The sequence below is a fragment of the Ochotona princeps genome, chromosome 8 (genome assembly GCF_030435755.1).
Source record: "Ochotona princeps isolate mOchPri1 chromosome 8, mOchPri1.hap1, whole genome shotgun sequence".
In the NCBI taxonomy this organism is placed as follows: Eukaryota; Metazoa; Chordata; class Mammalia; order Lagomorpha; family Ochotonidae; genus Ochotona; species Ochotona princeps.
This window is the reverse complement of record NC_080839.1, coordinates 16637523-16656100: the sequence shown is the minus strand read 5'-3', so window position 1 is coordinate 16656100 and position 18578 is coordinate 16637523. Positions and strand designations below refer to the sequence as shown.

Here is an 18578-nt window from a genome sequence, read left to right as displayed (position 1 = left end):
CAGGATTTGGCACCCAGTGGCTACCCACAACTGATAAACCAGCCTCCATGCCCCTTCCACGGAACCTTGGAACTTTCAGTTAATATTGGAATCCTACAGGTTATTCTGAGCTAGATTGAGAAAATTGCTTTTAACATTTAAAAGTTGGACTGCCCTCCCCTGCCCCCGCCTTCCCCATTCCCCCTTTACCAAAGACTCAAAGTTCAAACTAGATTCTTAGTAGGGGGAAGGAAGTGTGTGATGGTCAGACCAGGTCAGAAAGCATCCAGTTCCTTCTAGGCTACTGGCTTGTTCTTGGCAGTCCCGCTGTTAAAGAGGAGCGGGCTGAACTCAGGACACTCTGGGGCAGGAGTTTCCTCCCATCCTTTGCTTAGGGAAAGCCATTCTGGATCTAGGCCTTCCCTGGGTTCTCCAGAACAGACTACAAAGATGCAAATTAGAGTTCTTTTTAATAGGTATAAAAAAAAAGTACTAAAATACCCACGTGGTTCTGCTGTGTTATTTGCCTTAAAGGAAGTGAGAGGCAGAGTGAAGAATCCCAGTGCAGCTCAGTAGGCCCAGAGTGGGCTTTCCCATCCAACTAAGGTGTGCCCCAACCCCCAGCAGACCTTACTCCCCTCCTCCCATCCTGTTGGTCCCAGCCCCTCCCCGATTCCTGCAGCAGGAACCCCCAGTGATCTGGCTCAGGCACTGGGGGTAGAAGGCACCTGAAGGGCTGGCAGGGCGAGTGAGGACAGGTGATCTTTCAACACAGAACAATGTCTTCTCGGTGTGGGGGAGCAGGTCCTGCAGCTGAGGCAGCCAGCAGGGCCTGGTCCTCTATGGCACAGGTAAATGCGGGCTGCCCACTTCTCTGCAAGTGAGGAAGCCCAGATCCTGACAGAATACTTTCCCCCCCAAAAAAGGGTACAAAATAAATGCAGGGAACGGGGCAGGGGGCTTGCTGCGGAGGCCAGGCCAGCCACCCTCCTCAGGCTTCAGATCATGGCAATGCTCTCGGGGGCGCAGTTGAGGTGGGTGGAGGTGCTGCTGCTCCCGGAGGACTTGCAGGCCCGGCCAGGGGCAGGCTGCAGTGCAGCCACCAGTGTGTCTGAGGAGATGGCCCCAAACTCATAACTGAAGGTGCCATAGAAAATGAGGATATCGATGACGAACACCCACTCACACAGGGCCGCCCCGTGCTGCAGCTGCGAGCTTTCGTGGACAAAGAAGACACCACCTGGAACGAGGCTAAGGAAGCATTCAGGAGTATGTGCGGGTGGCTGGCCACGCCCCCAGTCCAGGCCCATCACAGGTAACTAGGCTGAGGCAAGGAAGGGCCAGCTCAGGTAGCACCTTTTCCTGGAGGGCGGGGCAGAAACAAGAGCAAGTGGGAGCTGGCACCCACCCCCCTCCCCCCTCTCAACTCCACACTCCTGTCTGGGATGGGAGAACGGCTGAGCTAGAGGAGAAGGTTCCTGGGTGCCCAGTCCTGGAAGGATACTGAGGACCAGGGTGATGAAGGCGATGACAGCCAGCACGCTTCGCAGGTGGGCCACAGCCAGGTCCAGGGGCGTGGCAGCCCCGTGGTAGGAGAGGGCACAGTGCAGGCACACAAACAGCAACCCCGCGGGGAAGGCCACGCCAGCGCCAACGTAGTGCAGAGACTTGGCATGATCCACCTGCTCCCAGACACAGGGACTAGTCTGTGAGGTGGCCCCACCACTCCGCCTTCACTTCCTCCTCTCTTCTCTCCCTCCCAGTCTTGCTTTCCTGAGCCCCCAGCCTTTAGGTGCTGTGGCTGCCACCACTCCTGCAGGCAGCCAGGCCCTATGGGAAGGATGCGGGGATTCAAGATTCAGGTGGGGTGGACAAGGGGGCACCTGAAAGTTGCCGACCACCACGAGGCCCGCGGCGTTGGTGCAGCCTGTGATGAGTGCAGTGGTGTTAACCCAGGAGTGCCGGTTCTGTTCTAGGAGCTGCCCGTAGCGCAAAAGGCAGATGAGGGCCACTGCAGGAGGAGAACAAGGCTGGGGCTGGCTCTGAATCCTCCCGGGGCCACCCCCAGCCTGCCAGCTGCCCCCACCACACCTCCCCAAGTTCTGGAACTTTTTTTTTTTGCCCTGGAGGCTAGAAGGCAGTGGAGAGGCATGTGGTGAACTGAATTTGCTCCGGGCCCTGGGGCCTGCAGAGGGTGCAAGATGTGGGCTGTGTGGTGTGGGCTGTGTGGGAGTTGGCCTTTGGCCTTCAAGGAATGGGCGGGAGAGAGATAGAGAGAAGTTGCCCCTATTGCCTTAGCTCTTGGTGGGGAGGGGTGAGCTGGAGGAGGGCTTCCTGGGGGAGGGAGGCATGTGCAAGATGGGACTGCGGGGCCAACTCACCCATGAAAGCACCCATGTTGCCAATGAGGCTGAAGAGGCAGCTCTCTGGGGGATATGTGCCGCACTTGCTGAGGGAGGGGCAAGGGCAGAGTGAGAGGGGTTGTCCCAGAGGAGCCCCACTTGGGCCCAGCAGGGCTCCCCTTGCCTTCTGGGCACCTGTTCATTTGCAGGCAAGGCACTGCTTTAGGAACAAGGCCTGTGTTCCTGATGTATGACTGGCCTCCCAGCAGAGCTTGCATGTGGGAGAGCTACGGGAGTGCCCAGGAGTGGTCAGTTCAAGAGACTCCCAGCTGAGGCTTGTGGCTGGTCAGCCTTTCCTTAACCATGCCTCGGCAGATGAACTGTGGTGGCCTGGACAAGTGACAACTCTTGAGCCTTGATTTCCGAAACGATAAAAAATGCTAGAAGACAACAGCTGCCTCGCTGGTGGGAGGAGGAAGTTCAACTGCCAAGTGCTACTGCCACTGCCCTTAGTATAAGGATTATTGCTGATCCCGAGGGCAGTCAGTGCTGAGGGTCTCCCTGACCCGCCCCACTTCCCCACTTCTGCGGCTTACCTGATGAGGGGGACATCATCCAGGGTGCAGCAGGTCTTGGGGCCCCCTTGTTCAGCAGGGTCAGGAGAACAGGAATCGTTGTAGGACCTGGTGGGCAGGACAGGGAGTGGACTGGGAGGAAGGGGTGCCCTGGCCCTTGGGCAGCAGAGCTGCACCCCAGGGTCTGCCTGAAACAAGCCAAAGGGATGCAGGGGAGTGGAGAGAAATGGGTAGGCGGGCAGGAAGCCATGCCTAGGGACCAATGTCAGAACTGCAGGGAGGCCTAGGGTCTCTCTTGGGCTCCTGGCAGCCACTGGCATGAGAGGGGACAGAGCAGGAGGGAGCTTTAAGTAAGGCTTTCTGCAAAGTGCTCCATACCAGTTCTCCACAGGGCACACGTGGCGGTTCATCACGGCCATGGCATACCTGCGGGAGCAGAACTGTCACTCTTCCCCCCAGCCCAGCCGCCCCTCTCCCCCACTGGCTCTGCTCTTCCACTGGGATTTCTGGCCCCATTCAGCCCCATCTTTATCGCAGAGAATTCAAGAGTGCCCTGAGGCTTGATACCACACCCCAGCAGCAGCCCGGCCCTCAGGAAGCTGTTCCTCCTCCTCCCACCCCCCTCACCAGCTACAGGCTGGAAGTCAGTCTGTCAGGAATCCATTGCTGAACAGCAGTGGTGCCAGCTTGTCCCAAGGGGCTGTGTGCCCAGGCACCAGGCCAGGCTTTGGAGGCAGCCAGGGCGACCCTGGGTCCTGTTGTGGGACAAGGGACTTTGTGTGGCCCCCAGTACTCACACAGTCCATATGCCGGTGATGGAGAAGGCAGACAGGCTGACAGGGAGGAGGATCCAGGCTGTCATGAGGGAGGGGAGCCAGGGTGGTGGTGGTATGGGGGGGAGGACAAGAGGTAGGCAGGGAGGAGGGGTCGGGCCACAACCATCAGCTGCCCTGGCCTGGTGGGGAGAAAGATCAAAGTCCAGGGTCTGGTGAGTGGCCAGGAGAAGGGGGGAGGGGAGAGGGCAGGTGGTCAACACTTCATCTGGAGCTGCCTTGGGGCTTGTCACTAACTTTGGGCTGAACCTTGGCATTCACGGGGAGGGGGGAGAGCCCTCCACGGACCACCCACACGCCAGTGGCGTGCTGAGAGGATCAGGCTGGGCTGCAACATCTGGAAAGAGTCCACCTCCCTCGCCTGAGGGACCCGGGCTGGGAGAAGGCTGGAGCTAGGACAATCAAGGGGTCCACGCCAAAGAAAAGCAGGGGCAATGTTTGGGGCCCGGTGGTGGGCGGTGAGGCGGCGGCGCGCAGGCAACCACCTGATCACTGCGCCCTGGCGAAGGGGCGGGTTCACGCGGGAAGTCCGGTCCGGCCCCCTGCTCGCGTGGGCGCGGGGACCCCAGCGTGGGCAGCAGTCCGCGGTCGACAACCCTCCTGCCTCGGGGGAACCTGCGGACAGGGGTCTCCCCTAGGGATCCCTCGAACACCCAGGAAAGGAAGGAGCCCAGTTCGTACCTCCGCTTAGCGTCCAGACGCCGCTCCGCACTCAGCCCCCTCGTGGTGCTGTCTCCGGCTGCGGCCCTCGGAGCAGCCCTGAAAGGTTTAAAGGGCCGACGGCCCCGCCCCTGGCGGCCCCAGGCCGCGCCGCCCGCCGGGACGTGGAGTCCGCGCAGCCCCGGCCCCGGCGCTCACGCTCCCTGACGGAGACTACAACTCCCGAGCCCCCTCGCCCGCGTCACGGGGGAGACGTGGGCGGCGCCCAGGTTCGGGGGACCGGAGCGCCGAGGGCTGTGGCCCGGGGAACCCCACTGGCCCCGATTCCTACCACACCGTTCGTTCACCCCGTTACTGCGGTGGAAGTGCCGGGAGGCCGAGATAATCAGCCGTTAGCTCCACCTGTGATTGTCATCGCGCGCGCGGCTCGGGAGAGCCTCCTTCTGCCGCCCTGCACTGTTTGCAATCTGGACCCCGGGGCGGTGAGACTTTTTGGGGAGAACCTCCCCGATCGTGGCGCGCCCCCTGGCCTCCTCGGTCCAAGGACTGAGGCAGGCGCCAGAAAAGGGAAGCACAAAGCCTTGGGTGTTCTTAGGAAAAGCAAAGGCCGGGCTCTGGTTTATGCTTCCCGCAGCTTCGCAAATTCGGGAGGAGGGCGGCTGTCAACAGATACGCTTTCCCCCCACCCCCGGGCGTGGGAGTACAGTGGACAGAAGTCATTGTCCAGGACACGTTTCCCGACCGATTGGCATTTGACCAAAGGCTAGCCAGTAGAGACCAAAGGTTTGCCATTGCAAACACACTCGTGTAGGCGTTAGTATAAGGTGGGTTAAGAGTTAACCTGGCAATGAAGAGGGCTGAGAGAGAGAGAAATAAAAAGAGAGACTGAAGGAATTTAAGAAAAGGAAACAGGCAGTGTGGGGGATGATCTACTTGTTTCACCAAAATTTAAGGTCAGTATGCACTTCAGAACATTCCTGTCATGACTGAGGAAGGTGTTGCCCTGCAGCCCCAGCACGTGTTGGAGCTCTTGGTGGGATGACCCTAGGGTAAATCAGAATGAGGGGGAAGGGACACTGCAGAGGTGGATAAGGGCGAGCTGATGTGCAGAAACAGGCCCCTGTACTATAAAGAGGGCAGGGCTAAGAAGGATGGCCGTGCTGAGTCAACAGTGCAAGAACACCTGCTGGGTGTGCAGTCCGGAGAAGAAACTCCAGCCCCCCCTACTAGCCAGGCTCTGTTGCTAAGGTTGCTAAGGACAGAGGGGTGCCTGTAATCCAGAGGACCCGTATTCTTGCCCTGCATCAGGCACCTTCTTCTCATGTGCCCATTAGAGCTGTGAATCCTCACTGGGAGTTTCTACACTGAGGTGGGTTTGGGTCCCTATCCAGTCATGACAGTACTAAGGTTCCAAGGTCATTGTTCTAACGTGATGGGCAAGGCATCAGCGCCCCAGAGCTGGCGTTGGCTTACTCTGACGATCTGATCCCTTAAATAGAACCAAGACAGAGCTCCCTAGAACAGAAGGGCTCCTCATGGGTCCCCAGTAGGGAAGAGTCCTGCACCGCTTAAGCAGAACCAAATGTTAAAAGCCCTTCACAACTTGAATACTTCCCGAGTTCAGCCAGTACATTCCAAACAGGACCGTTCTTGAATGCAAGGGGAGATGAGATTTTCAGTGCTGATGCTGTGGTGTGTTGACTTTAGGGCAGGTATTTTATCTCCAATCCCCCATGTACTTAAGTGATTTCACAACTCTTGGCAAAAACAGTGCTGTAAAAATAGCACATTTATTGGTTAAAAAAATACTGTACTTGAAAAGAACCTTTACTTCTTGGCCTAGTCACATAATCTGCACATTTAGTTTTATTAATCCACGCAACAGAAACATTGAAAAATGAAGAAACAAGAGATGTGGCTTTGCATACATTTAACACAGGCACAGTGGTCTTCCTCCACTGCTTCTGAGAGAAGGCAGCAGAGTGGTCACTCGGCATTCACTCCAACTCCTGGGGAAATCTGGGGTGGGTGCCTATGGCTCCTCAGCAGCTCACTGGTTGAGGACAGGGCAGGAACTCCATCAGAGGATTTAAGATGTTTTAATTAACTGCCAACATTCCATGGTTCTACAAAAAGGCAGCTTGCTCAGAGGTAGGGAAATAATCTGTCCTATTGCTCTTGCTGCATATAAAGGTTCCACTTGAATTTGTGAGCTAGCTGGGGGTCTATTCACTTGTCATGACTGGATCCTGCCGAACGCATGGAGGTTGGATGCCTACTCCAAGTGCTTTCACCTGGGCTAATTTCCAGTCGGTAATGCCCCTCCATGGAGTGGCCCATAGAGATGAGCATCCTTTCCACAGAAAATGTACCTGTAATTGCCCACGCACACAGGCCTACTGGCTAGCAGGTCTACAGAGGTGCCAACTCTCAATGGGTACAAAAAGCTTTCTAGAGAAAGGTGATTGGCCCAGTGGCTGGGATGCCTACGTCCCATCATTAACATGTGGTCTCAACTTTCAACCCCTAGCTCCAGTTCCATAATACAATTTTGGGAAAAAAAAAACAAACAAACAAACAAACAAAAAACACAACTGCATAATTCCTTTCCCTGCTTGTGTTACATTCTTCAAAGACTTCTATGTTTGCCAACTGGCTGCAACTCAAGTTTTAATGTTTACTCTTGCACAGCCCAAAGCCCCTGCAAGCCCAGGTTCCTTGCACCCATGACATGACCTGCTGGCCCAGGAAACACAAAGCCTTAAATCCAGGCTTACCTTCAGTTAAGAATTAACACTGCATACTAAATGGCAAGAAACATGCCTATGAGAACATTTTTTTAAAGACAGCCAAGAACCTATCTAATCAAAAGAGCACTGCTTCTGAAACAGTCTGGCATAACAGTGGCATCCATAAGTGATGCCCCACTCAACACAGGTCAGTCCTGAGACACACTCCTGGCTGGCAAATCACCGATTTTTAACATGTGGAGGACTTTCAGAGGCAGATCTGGTGATTAGATGAGATAGTACCATTTTGGACTCCCAGTGGGGGGAAGGGGAGTTGACAATACACAATAGGTTAACAGTCCAGTCCTGGCTGTTAGTGCTTTAGAGTCATGCTACACAGATTAGAATACTTGCATGGTGGAAAATGTGTCACATACACTTGGTAAACCAAGAGTTTCAGCAAAACCAAGTCGTGAGGCAAGGAGTTTGTATGCCTGCACCTGGAAGGGTCTCTGAGGATCCCTTCACAAACAAATGGAAGGATGCACTGTGCAAACACCACAAATGTCCCTGCACACAAAACAGGAAAAGAAGTTTAGAAATCTCAGGTACCATGTCCCCCAAACACCTGGGTTATACAAAAACTGTGTAACATGCAATCCAGTTGTGAGATGCACACAGAAAGAATCTCCAGACTGAGCAGTCACAGGATTCCAGTGAAATCCCATGTGCCAAGCCACAGGATCTATTGAAGAACCGGCGGACTTGAAGTGACTGGTCCTGTAACCTGTGGGGAGAATAGCCCTGACCCAGGAGGGCAGTTAACATAAGGCACTTGTAGCCAGTTGCATAAGTAGAGGGAAGGGACTTTCTCCTGTGAAAGCAGACCTGAGCCCAGGACTGGCAGTTTAAGGCACTTAACCTTGGGCAGCTCCCAGCAAAACCTTGGGTCGGGAGTACTCTGGTCCCTGGCTGCTTTCACAGCCAGGCCCTTCTAAGCAATCCGCCTCTTGTACTGTCGCAGTGTTCCTGGGTACCGCAAGGTACAGCTCAGTGTTTTGTTACTGTCATGGTGTGGTGGAGGTAGCTACCTTGCCCTGTTCTGAGATGATCTGTGGGGGTTTGGATTACAAACCCACAGTTCCCTCAGGTGTCCTTCGAGCAAAAAGCTGTTGCCATGGGACAGACGAACTGATGTGCAGAATCTTGACATGGGGGCAGAAACGCCTTTGGCTTCAGGAAGTTCTGGGGCTCAGAGGTCCATTTCAAGCTGCTGAGGTCAGGCTGATTTGCTGGCAAACTCAAGTTGCCTTGGAACTTTGGTGTACTCGGCATCTTGTGGACTTCAGACCTTAATCTAACCCTGCGGTAGAAGAGATGTTCCCTAGGTAACGGCAGTGCTGTCCTGGGGCTCTTGAAGGATCTGTTACATATACACCAGGGGCTTCAAGAAGTTCAGACCATCCACACTACCTTTCAGTTCCATTTCCCATGAACTTTTGGAAGCCACCTTGGGTGTATCCTTGAGAGGTAGTGTGGGAGAAAGAGGGCGGCAGATGGGCATGGGACAGGGAGAAGAGGCAGAGCAGAGCTTGTTTAGCAACCCTCCCTGTAACTCTGGCCCCAAACAGGCAATTATTGCTGATGTTGGGTTTCCCTTGGTACTTAGGGGCCAGACTTTTAAGTCACACTTGCAGAGTTAGCTTCAAGCAAGCTTGCTTTGCTAATTCTCTGTTAGTGGTCAATCTATTCACAGCAGGAATCCTGCAGCCTCAGATTGGTTCTGCTGCAAGAAATCCTTGTGGGTTAGCACCAGGATCTTTCTAGGTCTCCTATCTGACAGTACAAAGCAGTGGAGCATGCAAGCTGTTTCAGAAAGCCATGGGATACAGAGGGAAGTGGTGGTGGTGGGAGCCGGGAAGGGAGGCATGCTTGGGAGCAGCTTTCAAGAATGAAGGTCTTCCACTTTATCCTAGTGTCAGAATTACTTAGAGAACTTGTGAGAAAGGCAGATCACCATCAACTCCCCCACCTCCAAAGTCTGGAGCAGCTGGAGGTGCTCAGTCCCTTTGAAGGGGTGGGGAGAGATTTGGCCTAAGGCAAAGCGGTGAAGGAAAGGAAGAACAAAGGAATAAAGCTTAAAAAAAAAAAAAGCCTGAGGACACGTGGGTGGAAGTGAGCACCAACAAAGAAAAACAATCAAAAAATAACAAACAAGGCTCAGGGTGCTGGGTGGAACACAGAGCAGCCAGGCATGTGGGCCCAGTGACAAAGCAGCAGGACAGCTTAGGTCTTCCTAAACCCTGCTTCTCAAGTCTGTGCTTCCAGAACAGCAAGAGAGCCATGTTCAACACTCCCCCTTCCAAGAAAATAAAATAAAATAAATAAATTCCAGATCACAAGGCCGGCACAGAGGCCAGCACAGGAAATGGCTGTGGGGGAGCAGGCCTCCATGGATGCAGCAGCAAGCAGCAGCTCCGGCAGTGTCAAGATCAAGCAGCCTGGCGCTGAACTCCTGGGGCAGAATTCTTTCAAGGCTGGGAATCCCGCCTGCAAAGAATGCTTTCAAGCTGGTCAGTGGCGGTTCTGGCGTTTGGAGATCTCCTCTTGGACCCTCAACTTGAGGGCTTCTCGCATGGGCGGATCCAGAGGCGTGTGGGCGGACACCTCCTCGCTCACCCTTCCCGGGTCATCATCCTAGGTGGAGGAAGTCAGCAAGCTCAGGGCCTGTGCACTTTTGAGAAAGACGACCTGCCCTGTTCCCTGGACAATACTTTTCTGTACAGAACTCTGCTTGGCTCAAGGCTTTGTGCCAGTTTCTGTCCTTTCTCAGATGTTCCCTGTTACTAACAGGGACTCTCATCTGGGGCCCATAGGCCCCCCTGTCCTGGCCCCTCTGAGAACTGCTGTGCCATGGGCCCTGGCTGCAGCTCTTTGCACAGTGCATACCTGATACACAATCACTGACGTGACCTCGCCACTGTCTGCCTCGTACTCCAGGCAGAAGAGCTGGTGGCCAGCAGGCTCCGGTTCAGAACCACCACTGCTGCTACTGTCACTGGACTCCTCAGGGTCTGGTTTGCCTGGGCGGGTAGAGCCATCTGGAAGGATGAACCAGAAGGAGAGAAGGGGATGCTGCTGAAGCCCTTGCCCACAGAGAAGATGCTGGAAAAGTGCACCCAGAAAGGAAGCACCCAACCTTCTTTGGAACATTGTGTGTGTGTTTTCACGCACACATGCTACCTGTCATTTTTATTGATTTTGGAGTCCCTGCCTGGAGCCAGCACAGTCCTGTCACTGGGTAGGTACACAAGGCTCATGTGTTGGGCAAACAGGGACTGGAAGGTTCCAGAAGGGGAGCAGAGCTCTGCCATCGACTGACAGAGCTCTTGGCCACATCATTTACCCACTGCTTGACACTGACACAGAAATAATTCTCAGCATGGTACAATGGCTCCATTAGCTAATCCTCTGCACCAGCATCCCATATGGGTGCCGCCTCAAGTCTCAGCTGCTCCACTTCCAATTCAGCTTCCTGCATATGGCCTGGGAAAGGAGTGGAAGATGGTCCAAGCCCTTGGGCCCCTGCTCCCATGTGGGTGACCTGGGAGAAGCTCGGGATTCATGGCTTCAGATGAGCCCAGCTACAGCCACTGTGGCCATCTGGATGGGAAGATCTGTCTGTCTCTCTGCAAATTTGGTTTTCAAATAAAAATAAATTTATACATTTTTTTTTTGTATTTGACCAATGCTGGTTTATTAACTGTATCAAATGTATACATATATGTTTTTAAGATTCATCCATTTTAATTGGAAAGGCAGAGAAGGAGAAAAGGCAAAACAGAGAGAAATATCCTCCATCTGCTGGTTGCAACTGCTGGACCTGATCTGATCTGTAGCCAGGAGCTTCCATTGGGTCTCTTACATGGGTGCAGGGTCCCAAGGCTTTGGGTCATCCTCCATTGCTTTCCTAGGCCACAAGCAGGGAACTGGATGGGAAACAGGACAGCTGGGACACAAATTGACACCCATGCAGGTGCTTGCAAGGTGAGGATTTAGCCATTGAGCCCGAGTCCAATCTTCTTTTTTTAATTTAACTCTCATGGTGAAGTATAGGGAAGAACTGAGAGCACTTTAATGCTGGGCAGTGTCAGCGTCCTATGCGGTCTGAGTGGCAGGGAAGCTGGGGGAAAAGATCAGTTGCTGGGTTAATGCTCCACGTGGGTGCTGGTCGCTCACAGTGGGGCCAGGTTTTAACCCCACTACTAGGTGGGGCAGTCCAGCATGGCAGACAACTCCTTGGGCACCCAGGTACCAAGCGATGCTTAGCTGCGGGGCCTGGAGCCCTTCCCAGTCCCCGGGGAGAATGAGCGATGAAGGAGGTGGGTGAGCTGAGCTGAGCCCCTGCTGCATCGGGGGAGGAGCCACGTGGGTGGGGCTGGTGGCCTCACCTCGGTGTCGCGGCAGGTACACCTGCAGGTCGGGCTTGCGGGGCCGCGTCGGCGCGGGCGTGTGCCGCCTCCTCACCTTCTCCTTGGCCGCCTGCTTCACCTTCTTGTCGTAGTCGTCCCTGCGGGGAGCCAGGCGGGAGTCAGGGACCGCCGGCCGGCCGTGCCCGGCCCAGGCCACGGGCAGCGGCGGCGGCGAGGGGCGGGGAGGTACCGGGCGATCTGGTTCCGTCGGATGTGGTGCACGAAGCCGTGGCTCATGTCCAGCCGCCCACCGGGCTTGCAGCACAGCCTGGGCCCGGGACCCCGGGCTGCCTCCATCCGGAACCCTGGGTTCGCCGCCACCTCAACGGGCCCAACGGCAGCCCACCGGCCGGGGGACACCCTTCGCTCAGCTTCCGTCCGTGACGCCTGACTTCCGGCTCGCGGGCGGGCTGGCGGGACGCGCCCGGTTCGCCGCGCAGACCGGGTGAGGGCGGGGCTTTTTCTATTATTACTGGAAGGAAACGAGAGCTTCTGCGGACAGTTGGCACATAAAACTCATCTGCGAACTCTCACTAACGGCACTGTTTCTGCTGAGCAGCCGCGTGCCCCGAGCTGGACGGCGGCGGCCCCGCCCACCGTCACCGTTGGTTCCGTTTGTCCCTGCCGGCGACTCGTAGCGCGCTCCGCCAGCTCGGCTCCTGATTGGCTGCGCGCCGCGCACTGCGAGCGTGCCTGTGCGCCTGCGCTGTGGCGCCGCGGCCGGCAGTGGCCATGTCCTCCCGGGCCAAGCGGGAGTCTCGCGGTTCCACCCGCGGGAAGCGCGAGTCCGAGTCCCGGAGCAGCTCGAGTCGCGTCAAGCGAGAGCGGGATCGGGAACGGGAGCCCGAGGCGGCCAGTGCCCGGGGCAGCCCGGGGCGTGTGAAGCGCGAGGTCGAGGCGGCGAGCGCGCGCGAGGCCCCGGCCGCCGTCCCCGCCGTGCGCGTCAAGAGGGAGCGCGAGGCCGACGACGACTCGGAGCCCGAGCGGGAGGTGCGAGGTGCGCGAGGCCCGGCCGGGGCGCCGCCTTCCTTCTGGTTCTTCGGGACCCTGGGCTGACGTGCCCACCTGGGTGCGGGGAGGACGGAGGACGCCGAGCGTGCGGCGGGCCCGAGGGTTTAACGTTTTCACGTGAGGCAGTGTTCACGTCAGCCCTGACAGTGCTCTGCGCGACCCCAGGCTGGGCTGGCACGGGTGATGCTCTTAGGGTGCGGTCAGGGAACCCCGAGCTGGAGTTTCCCTATAGAGCACAGATTGGGGGCCCACACACAGTCCCTCGTAAAGGACTTGGCATCTCCTGACTCCGAATTCCGCTCTTTGTGAGAGCTTATGTCTCAGCCACTGCTGTTACTGCGAGACTGTGCGTTGTTTCAGTCCCAGGAGTTGGGTGTCCTCCATCAAGCGAGCTACTTGTTCAGCTTGCAGAGAGGTTAAAGCCAGAGGACCCTCAGGGTTCCTGCTGAGTGTCAGATTCAAGGGCGTTAACGTATAGGATACTCTTCTTGAAATTGTTCTTACCCGTTGTATTTATTCGTCATTTCATGATTCTGTTACCCTGTGAAATTTCTTTATGTAATAGATGAAAGAGTCCTTTGTTTATATGTCACCTGTGTATTTTCTCTTGGTTTGTGGCTTGTCCCCCCAGTAGACATTATGATTATTATCGGCTGTGTTGTTGCTCTCTCAGAGGAGTGTGTCCTAACTGGGAACTCCTCTAGACTGGTTGTTCACCGTTCTCTGGGTCCTCAGCTGTGTCTTGGGCCTGCTTGCTCGTTCTCAGAGCTTCTGGTGATTTTCCTTTCAGCGAAGAATGGCCGCGTGGATTCCGAGGACCGGAGGAGCCGCCACTGCCCTTACCTGGACACCATTAACAGGTCAGTGAGCGAGAGATGCCAGAAGGACCGCAAAGCAGGGGAGGAGTCAGGCTGGGTTCATGCCAGTGTAGGCCCCAGGAGGCAGCAGTGATGGCTCAGGCGGCTGGACCCTGGCGCCCGTGTGGAGGAACCAGATTGAGTTTCCAGCTCCCAACTTTGGCTGGCCCAGGGGTGACTGCTGTGAACGCATGGGAAATGAGCCGGTGGAGGGATCTTTGTCTCTCTGCCTCTCAGATAAATAGGGATTAAGAAATGGTTAAAATGGGGCCCGGCGGCGTGGCCTAACGGCTAAAGTCCTCGCCTTGAACGCACCGGGATCCCATATGGGCGCCAGTTCTAATCCCGGCAGCTCCACTTCCCATCCAGCTCCCTGTTTGTGGCCTGGGAAAGCAGTCGAGGACGGCCCAATGCATTGGGACACTGCACCCGCGTGGGAGACCAGGGAGAGGTTCCAGGTTCCTGGCTTCGGATCGGCGCAGCACCGGCTGTTGCGACTCACTTGGGGAGTGAATCATCGGACGGAAGATCTTCCTCTCTGTCTCTCCTCCTCTCTGTATATCTGACTTTGTAATAAAAATAAATAAATCTTTAAAAAAAAAAGAGATGGTTAAAATGGCAAGTTTCGACTTATTTATAAAACAATGGAATTTGTATAGAAATTCCCTGTGGGGCCAGCATAGTAGTATAACTGGTTAAGCCATAACCTGTATTGCTGGTATCCTATTATGGATGCTAGTTGGACACTTGGTTGCTCCAGTTCTGATCCAGCTCCCTGTGAATGTACCTGGGAAAGCAGCAGAGATGGGTGGACCAACTTCTTGGGTCTCTGCACTCATGTGGGTGGCCTGGGAGAAATTCCAGGCTCCTGGCTTCAGCCTGGCACAGCTTCAGTGAGTAAAGCAGCAGATGAAATGCTTTTCTCTCTGTCTTTTGCTCTGTTTGTTTAGCATTGCCTTTTTTATCAGAAAGGCAGATTTACAGAGAGGAGAGACAGAGAGAATGATCTTATTGGTTCACTCCTGGAATGGCCACAATGGCTGAAACTGAGCCAATCTAAATCCGGAGCCAGGAGCTTCTTCTGGTTCTGCCCTGCGGGTTCAGGGTCCCAAGGCTTTGCGCTGTCCTCGACTGCTTTCCCAGGCCACAAGCAGGAAGCTGGATGGGAAGTGGGCCATCCTGTATACAAATCGGCCCCCATTTGGGATTCCAGCGCATGAAAGGCGAGGATTTAGCCACTAGACTATTGTGCCAGGCCCAGAACATAAATAAATTAAGAAAAATTAGTGATGAGAGAGGATTGTGGGCCTGTGTGTTTGGTAGAAACCCCTTGACACTGTAGTGGGAAGTAGGGGATGGTTAGCGTTCCCCACTGTTTAGTCACAGCTGTTAAGGCATTCTCTGAATGATGATGTGTGACACTGTGGAACATGGAGCTAACACTGGGTCACTTGGGCACCTTTCCAGACATCCAGCTCTAATTTTTGTTGTTGTTCTCCTTGGTTTTTATAGGAGTGTGCTAGACTTTGACTTCGAGAAACTGTGCTCCATTTCCCTGTCACATATCAATGCATATGCCTGTCTGGTGTGTGGCAAGTACTTTCAGGGTAAATAAATGTTATCAATTCTAAAATGAAGTGTTCAGAGCTTGTTGCAGTTCTGCTAAAGTGCGGTTTGTGTGTGTGCTGTGAGTGTATTTTGAAATAATATCAGTTGTTCTCAGGAGTCCTGTGTAGTAATTCCTGTCTTTGTTTTCCGAAAATTGGCATACTCTTAGAATAGTAACAGGTGGTTCTCCGGTCAGAATCTGAAAGGGAGAAAGAATGAGTTGTGTGAAAGATTGTGCTTTCAAAAGTTCTGGCTTTCTGAGTATCTGCTGTTGCTATACTCAACTCCATTTGCTCTAAGGACTTTTTAGTGGCTTTTTTGATTTATTCAGCTCATTCTGACCAATGCTGTATACATGGTGTTGTGAAGGATTTGAAAGAGATGCAAACTACATTCCCCCCTGTTATAAGGAGTCAGGGTTGACTCATATAACAGTCATTGCATGCTGCACAACCACAAAGGTTTCTGCTAGATTGTGTCACAATGAGTAAAAATAAGGACAGTGGAAAGTATGCAAAGATCACTGTTAGTTTACAGAGGAAGTAAGGTGGAGCTTGAACTGGACTTGGAGAATGTGAATGGGTGAAGTGGGGAGGGTCTCGGAGTTCCATTGTGAGTGAGGGTAGTCCACAGGTGCAGATTGGCTAATGTGGACAGTTGGGGACCCAGGACTAAGGGATAATGGAGTCTCCCAGGATATGTATGCGTGCTTGTGTGTTTGCGTGCATATTTTATATCACACACATTACCTAATTTCTGGCATATATGAAATTAACTTGTATGTATGTGAACTCATATGTGCATTTTCCATTTTGAAGTTAGTTTCTAATAAACTACTGTCCTGTGCTGTGTAGGGATAAAGTAAATACTGTACTAATCTTTCTTGCTAATTTTTGTGATGTGAGAAGTTTGGGAGTTATATTATGAATTGCAGAATGCTTTGTTTTTGCCAAACTTAGCATGTTGTAGTACAGGGTGATGAAAGAGGAAACAAACCTGCTTCATGCCCCTTTAGGATCTGCCCTTATCTCACAGCCTTTTCCCTTCCACACAGGCCGGGGTTTAAAGTCTCACGCTTACATTCATAGCGTCCAGTTCAGCCACCATGTCTTCCTTAACCTCCATACACTCAAGTTTTACTGCCTGCCAGATAACTATGAGATCATCGATTCCTCGCTGGAGGATATTACGGTACGTCCGGGGTCGGGGGGCTGGTTGGGTCCAGTTGATGTGGGAGCTGTCACCTGAGACCAGGGGAGAACACGCAGGCCCTGTGCACCTGAGAGGCTACTTCCTGGGAAGAGCCAACAAAAGTGAATAGAGTCAGAGTTCGTAACTGTAGTTTGTGATGTGCATCGTTGAGGGCTAGGACTGAAGAACTGTGGCTCCTTTTAATAGGTGCTACTGCTGTTGTTGTTTTGAGGATTTTAAAAATCTTGTTTTTTGTTTGTTTAAGATTATTTTTATTGGAAAGCGAGATTTACAGAGAGAAGAGACAGAAAGATCTGTGTGCAGTACACTCCCCGAGTTACTTTACTCCCCAAGTGGCCCCAACAGCTGGTGCTGAGCTGATCTGAAGCCAGAAGCTTCTTCTGGGTCTCCCACATGGGTGCAGGGTGCCAAGTCTTTTGGCCATCCTCTGCTATTTTCCCAGGCCACAAGCAGGGAGCTGGATGGGAAGTGGAGCAGCTGGGATATGAACCAGCACCCATATGGGATCCCAGTGGATGTAAGGTGAGGATTTAGCCACTGAGCTATCATGCTGGGCCCAAGATTTAAAAAATTTTATCATTGTTATTTTATTTGAAAGGCAGAGAGAGATCTTCCATCCACTGGCTCATTCTCCAGATGCCCAAAGCAGCCAGAGGTGGGCAAGGCCATCATCTGCTGTCTTCCAAGATATAATTAACAGGAAGCTGATTTTCAGTGGCACTCCCTTATGGATGTAGGTGCACCAAGTTTCCCCAGTGACAGGAAAGTGGTGCATATTGATGATGCTGAGCGTCCTGCTTATTGTTAAGGAAAACTTAGTGTTCTGAGACTTTGAGCTTTCGTGTGTACTATTTTTAGAGTTTTATAGGCCTGGTAGTTAGAGACAGTACTTGCAGAGGGAGAAATGAATAAGTAAATGCAGATATTCATAGTTCATCATGGCCTTTGTATAGTCTGGCTCGATGGCTCTGGTCACATGGGGACTGGGAGGATTGTGATCTTGCTCCTCTAGCCCCAGGGAGTCCTGGAGACCATAGTGCTGGGGAGGAGGTTTGCCTGCTGTGAGCCAGGTACATGTGTTGCTCTGGGTGGGGTTTGCCTGAAACATGCAGTTTGTGGAAACTTGAGCATCCTGCAGTTTCTAGCAGTCTCCTTTCATAAGTAGACCACATGTGAGGTCTGAAGAAAGACTAAGTAATTTGGAGTTAAACCTAGAGATCCTGGGGCTGACTTTGTGATACAGCATGTTAAGGTACCACCTGCACTTCTGGCATCCCGTATGGGCACCAGTTCAAGTCCTACCTGCTTCAAGTCTGATTCAACTTCCTGCTACTGGGATCCTTCCCCATGGTGTTCATGTAGGAGACCCAGATGGAGTTCTAGACTTCTAGCTTTGGCCTGGCTCATCTCTGGAATTGTGGGGAATGAGCCAAAGGATGAAAGATGTATCTAGTTATCTTTCTCAAACTCTGCCTTTCAGATAAATAAATGACTCTTTAAAAGCAACGAAGAGATCCCCTTGTAGCTCAATAATGAGGGGAGGATGTACTCCATGGTCCTTTCTTTCTTAGGGACCTATTTAGCCATGAGGTGAGACTTTTTCCCAATCTCAGTGAAGTTGCTATTTAATATCTGAGCAGATTATAAAGATATCAGAACAAGCACCTCAGTTCATCCTTCTAATAAGCCTGTTGATCTGGTCTTCCCTGTTGCCAGTCTCCACCCTCTACACAATGGGTGGTCTTTTTCTTCATCCCACCTCAGGGAGAAGACAACTTGAAGGGCAACAGGAAGTTATTTGCTTCTTTGAAGTGTTTTCCTGCGGTGTAGATCTCATGAATCAGATCCTCCAAGCATGTATATACCAAGAGAACGGGCGATCAGGGTGTTATCCGTCAGGTCAATTCACTTCTTATTGAATTCGCCATAGCCATGCTTGTAGATTAGCTCATTCACTGACTTTAGATTCGGGTAGCCCCATACAATATAGAGTTCCACAATCCTCAGCATGTTAATGGAAGCCTTGTTGAGCTTCACAAAGGTGCCATTGAAAATGTGGCAAATGCAAAGAAACTGCAGCACCTTGTGGACTTTGGGTCCCGCACCACTGATACCTCTGATGCTGGTGACAAATGCCAATTTGGGTTCTGCAGGGACGTAGACGTTGCCAGCTTTTCTTGCCATCCTCGCCATCCGAATTTCATTTCTGTACATCTGCCTGTAGTCTTTGTGATGGTGCCTGGCCTTCTTATAGATCAGCTTCCTTCTTGCCTTTCGGAGCATCTTCTGGGCAAACTTCT

At 53.1% G+C, this 18578-nt stretch overlaps 3 protein-coding genes and 1 pseudogene across 7 annotated transcripts in view; 1 reads left to right on the top strand and 3 right to left on the bottom strand.

Moving 5' to 3' along the window:
• Positions 1-432: 432 nt before the first annotated feature.
• On the bottom strand, positions 433-4930 carry TMEM150A (transmembrane protein 150A). The gene is made up of 8 exons (XM_004590724.2): positions 4411-4930; positions 3694-3851; positions 3275-3322; positions 2918-3004; positions 2361-2428; positions 1863-1990; positions 1484-1661; positions 433-1219 (listed from the first exon to the last, which is right to left on the bottom strand). Exons 2-8 carry the CDS (start codon positions 3756-3758, stop codon positions 978-980), a joined length of 816 nt encoding a protein of 271 aa, XP_004590781.1. The 5' UTR covers positions 3759-3851; positions 4411-4930; the 3' UTR covers positions 433-977.
• Positions 4931-6160: 1230 nt separating this feature from the next.
• On the bottom strand, positions 6161-12029 carry C8H2orf68 (chromosome 8 C2orf68 homolog). 4 transcript variants are annotated; one of them, XM_004590725.4, is made up of 4 exons: positions 11781-12029; positions 11570-11688; positions 10068-10219; positions 6161-9815 (listed from the first exon to the last, which is right to left on the bottom strand). In XM_004590725.4, the coding sequence occupies exons 1-4, from the start codon at positions 11885-11887 to the stop codon at positions 9693-9695; spliced, it is 501 nt and encodes a 166-aa protein (XP_004590782.2). In that variant the 5' UTR covers positions 11888-12029; the 3' UTR covers positions 6161-9692. The 4 variants fall into 4 exon arrangements, with proteins under 4 accessions (XP_004590782.2, XP_058523661.1, XP_058523663.1 ...); XM_058667678.1 differs by having other exon boundaries at positions 6161-7922; XM_058667680.1 differs by having other exon boundaries at positions 6161-7905.
• The window catches only part of USP39 (ubiquitin specific peptidase 39), a 30337-nt gene continuing 23669 nt past the window's right edge, over positions 11911-18578 (top strand). For both annotated transcript variants that reach the window (XM_058667675.1, XM_058667676.1), the window contains exons 1-4: positions 11911-12587; positions 13392-13461; positions 14971-15065; positions 16121-16257. In XM_058667675.1, the coding sequence (XP_058523658.1) occupies positions 12323-12587; positions 13392-13461; positions 14971-15065; positions 16121-16257 (567 nt within the window). In that variant the 5' untranslated portion in view covers positions 11911-12322. The remainder of the gene's footprint in view (positions 12588-13391; positions 13462-14970; positions 15066-16120; positions 16258-18578) is intronic.
• LOC118760019 (60S ribosomal protein L7-like) lies at positions 17945-18576 on the bottom strand (annotated as a pseudogene).

Excerpts from the sequence above, each read along its gene's own strand:
- C8H2orf68 (XM_058667678.1), bottom strand. The coding sequence starts at position 11,887 with ATGGAGGCAGCCCGGGGTCCCGGGCCCAGGCTGTGCTGCAAGCCCGGT. Across the intron at positions 10,220-11,569 it reads GTACCTGCCGCGACACCGAG|ATGGCTCTACCCGCCCAGGC; the intron begins GTGAGGCCACCA and ends TCATCCTTCCAG. Across the intron at positions 7,923-10,067 it reads CGTCAGTGATTGTGTATCAG|GGCTATTCTCCCCACAGGTT; the intron begins GTATGCACTGTG and ends CTCCTGGGTCAG.
- TMEM150A (XM_004590724.2), bottom strand. The coding sequence starts at position 3,758 with ATGACAGCCTGGATCCTCCTCCCTGTCAGCCTGTCTGCCTTCTCCATC. Across the intron at positions 3,005-3,274 it reads GTGTGCCCTGTGGAGAACTG|GTCCTACAACGATTCCTGTT; the intron begins GTATGGAGCACT and ends CCTGCCCACCAG. Across the intron at positions 1,662-1,862 it reads TGGTGGTCGGCAACTTTCAG|GTGGATCATGCCAAGTCTCT; the intron begins GTGCCCCCTTGT and ends GTCTGGGAGCAG.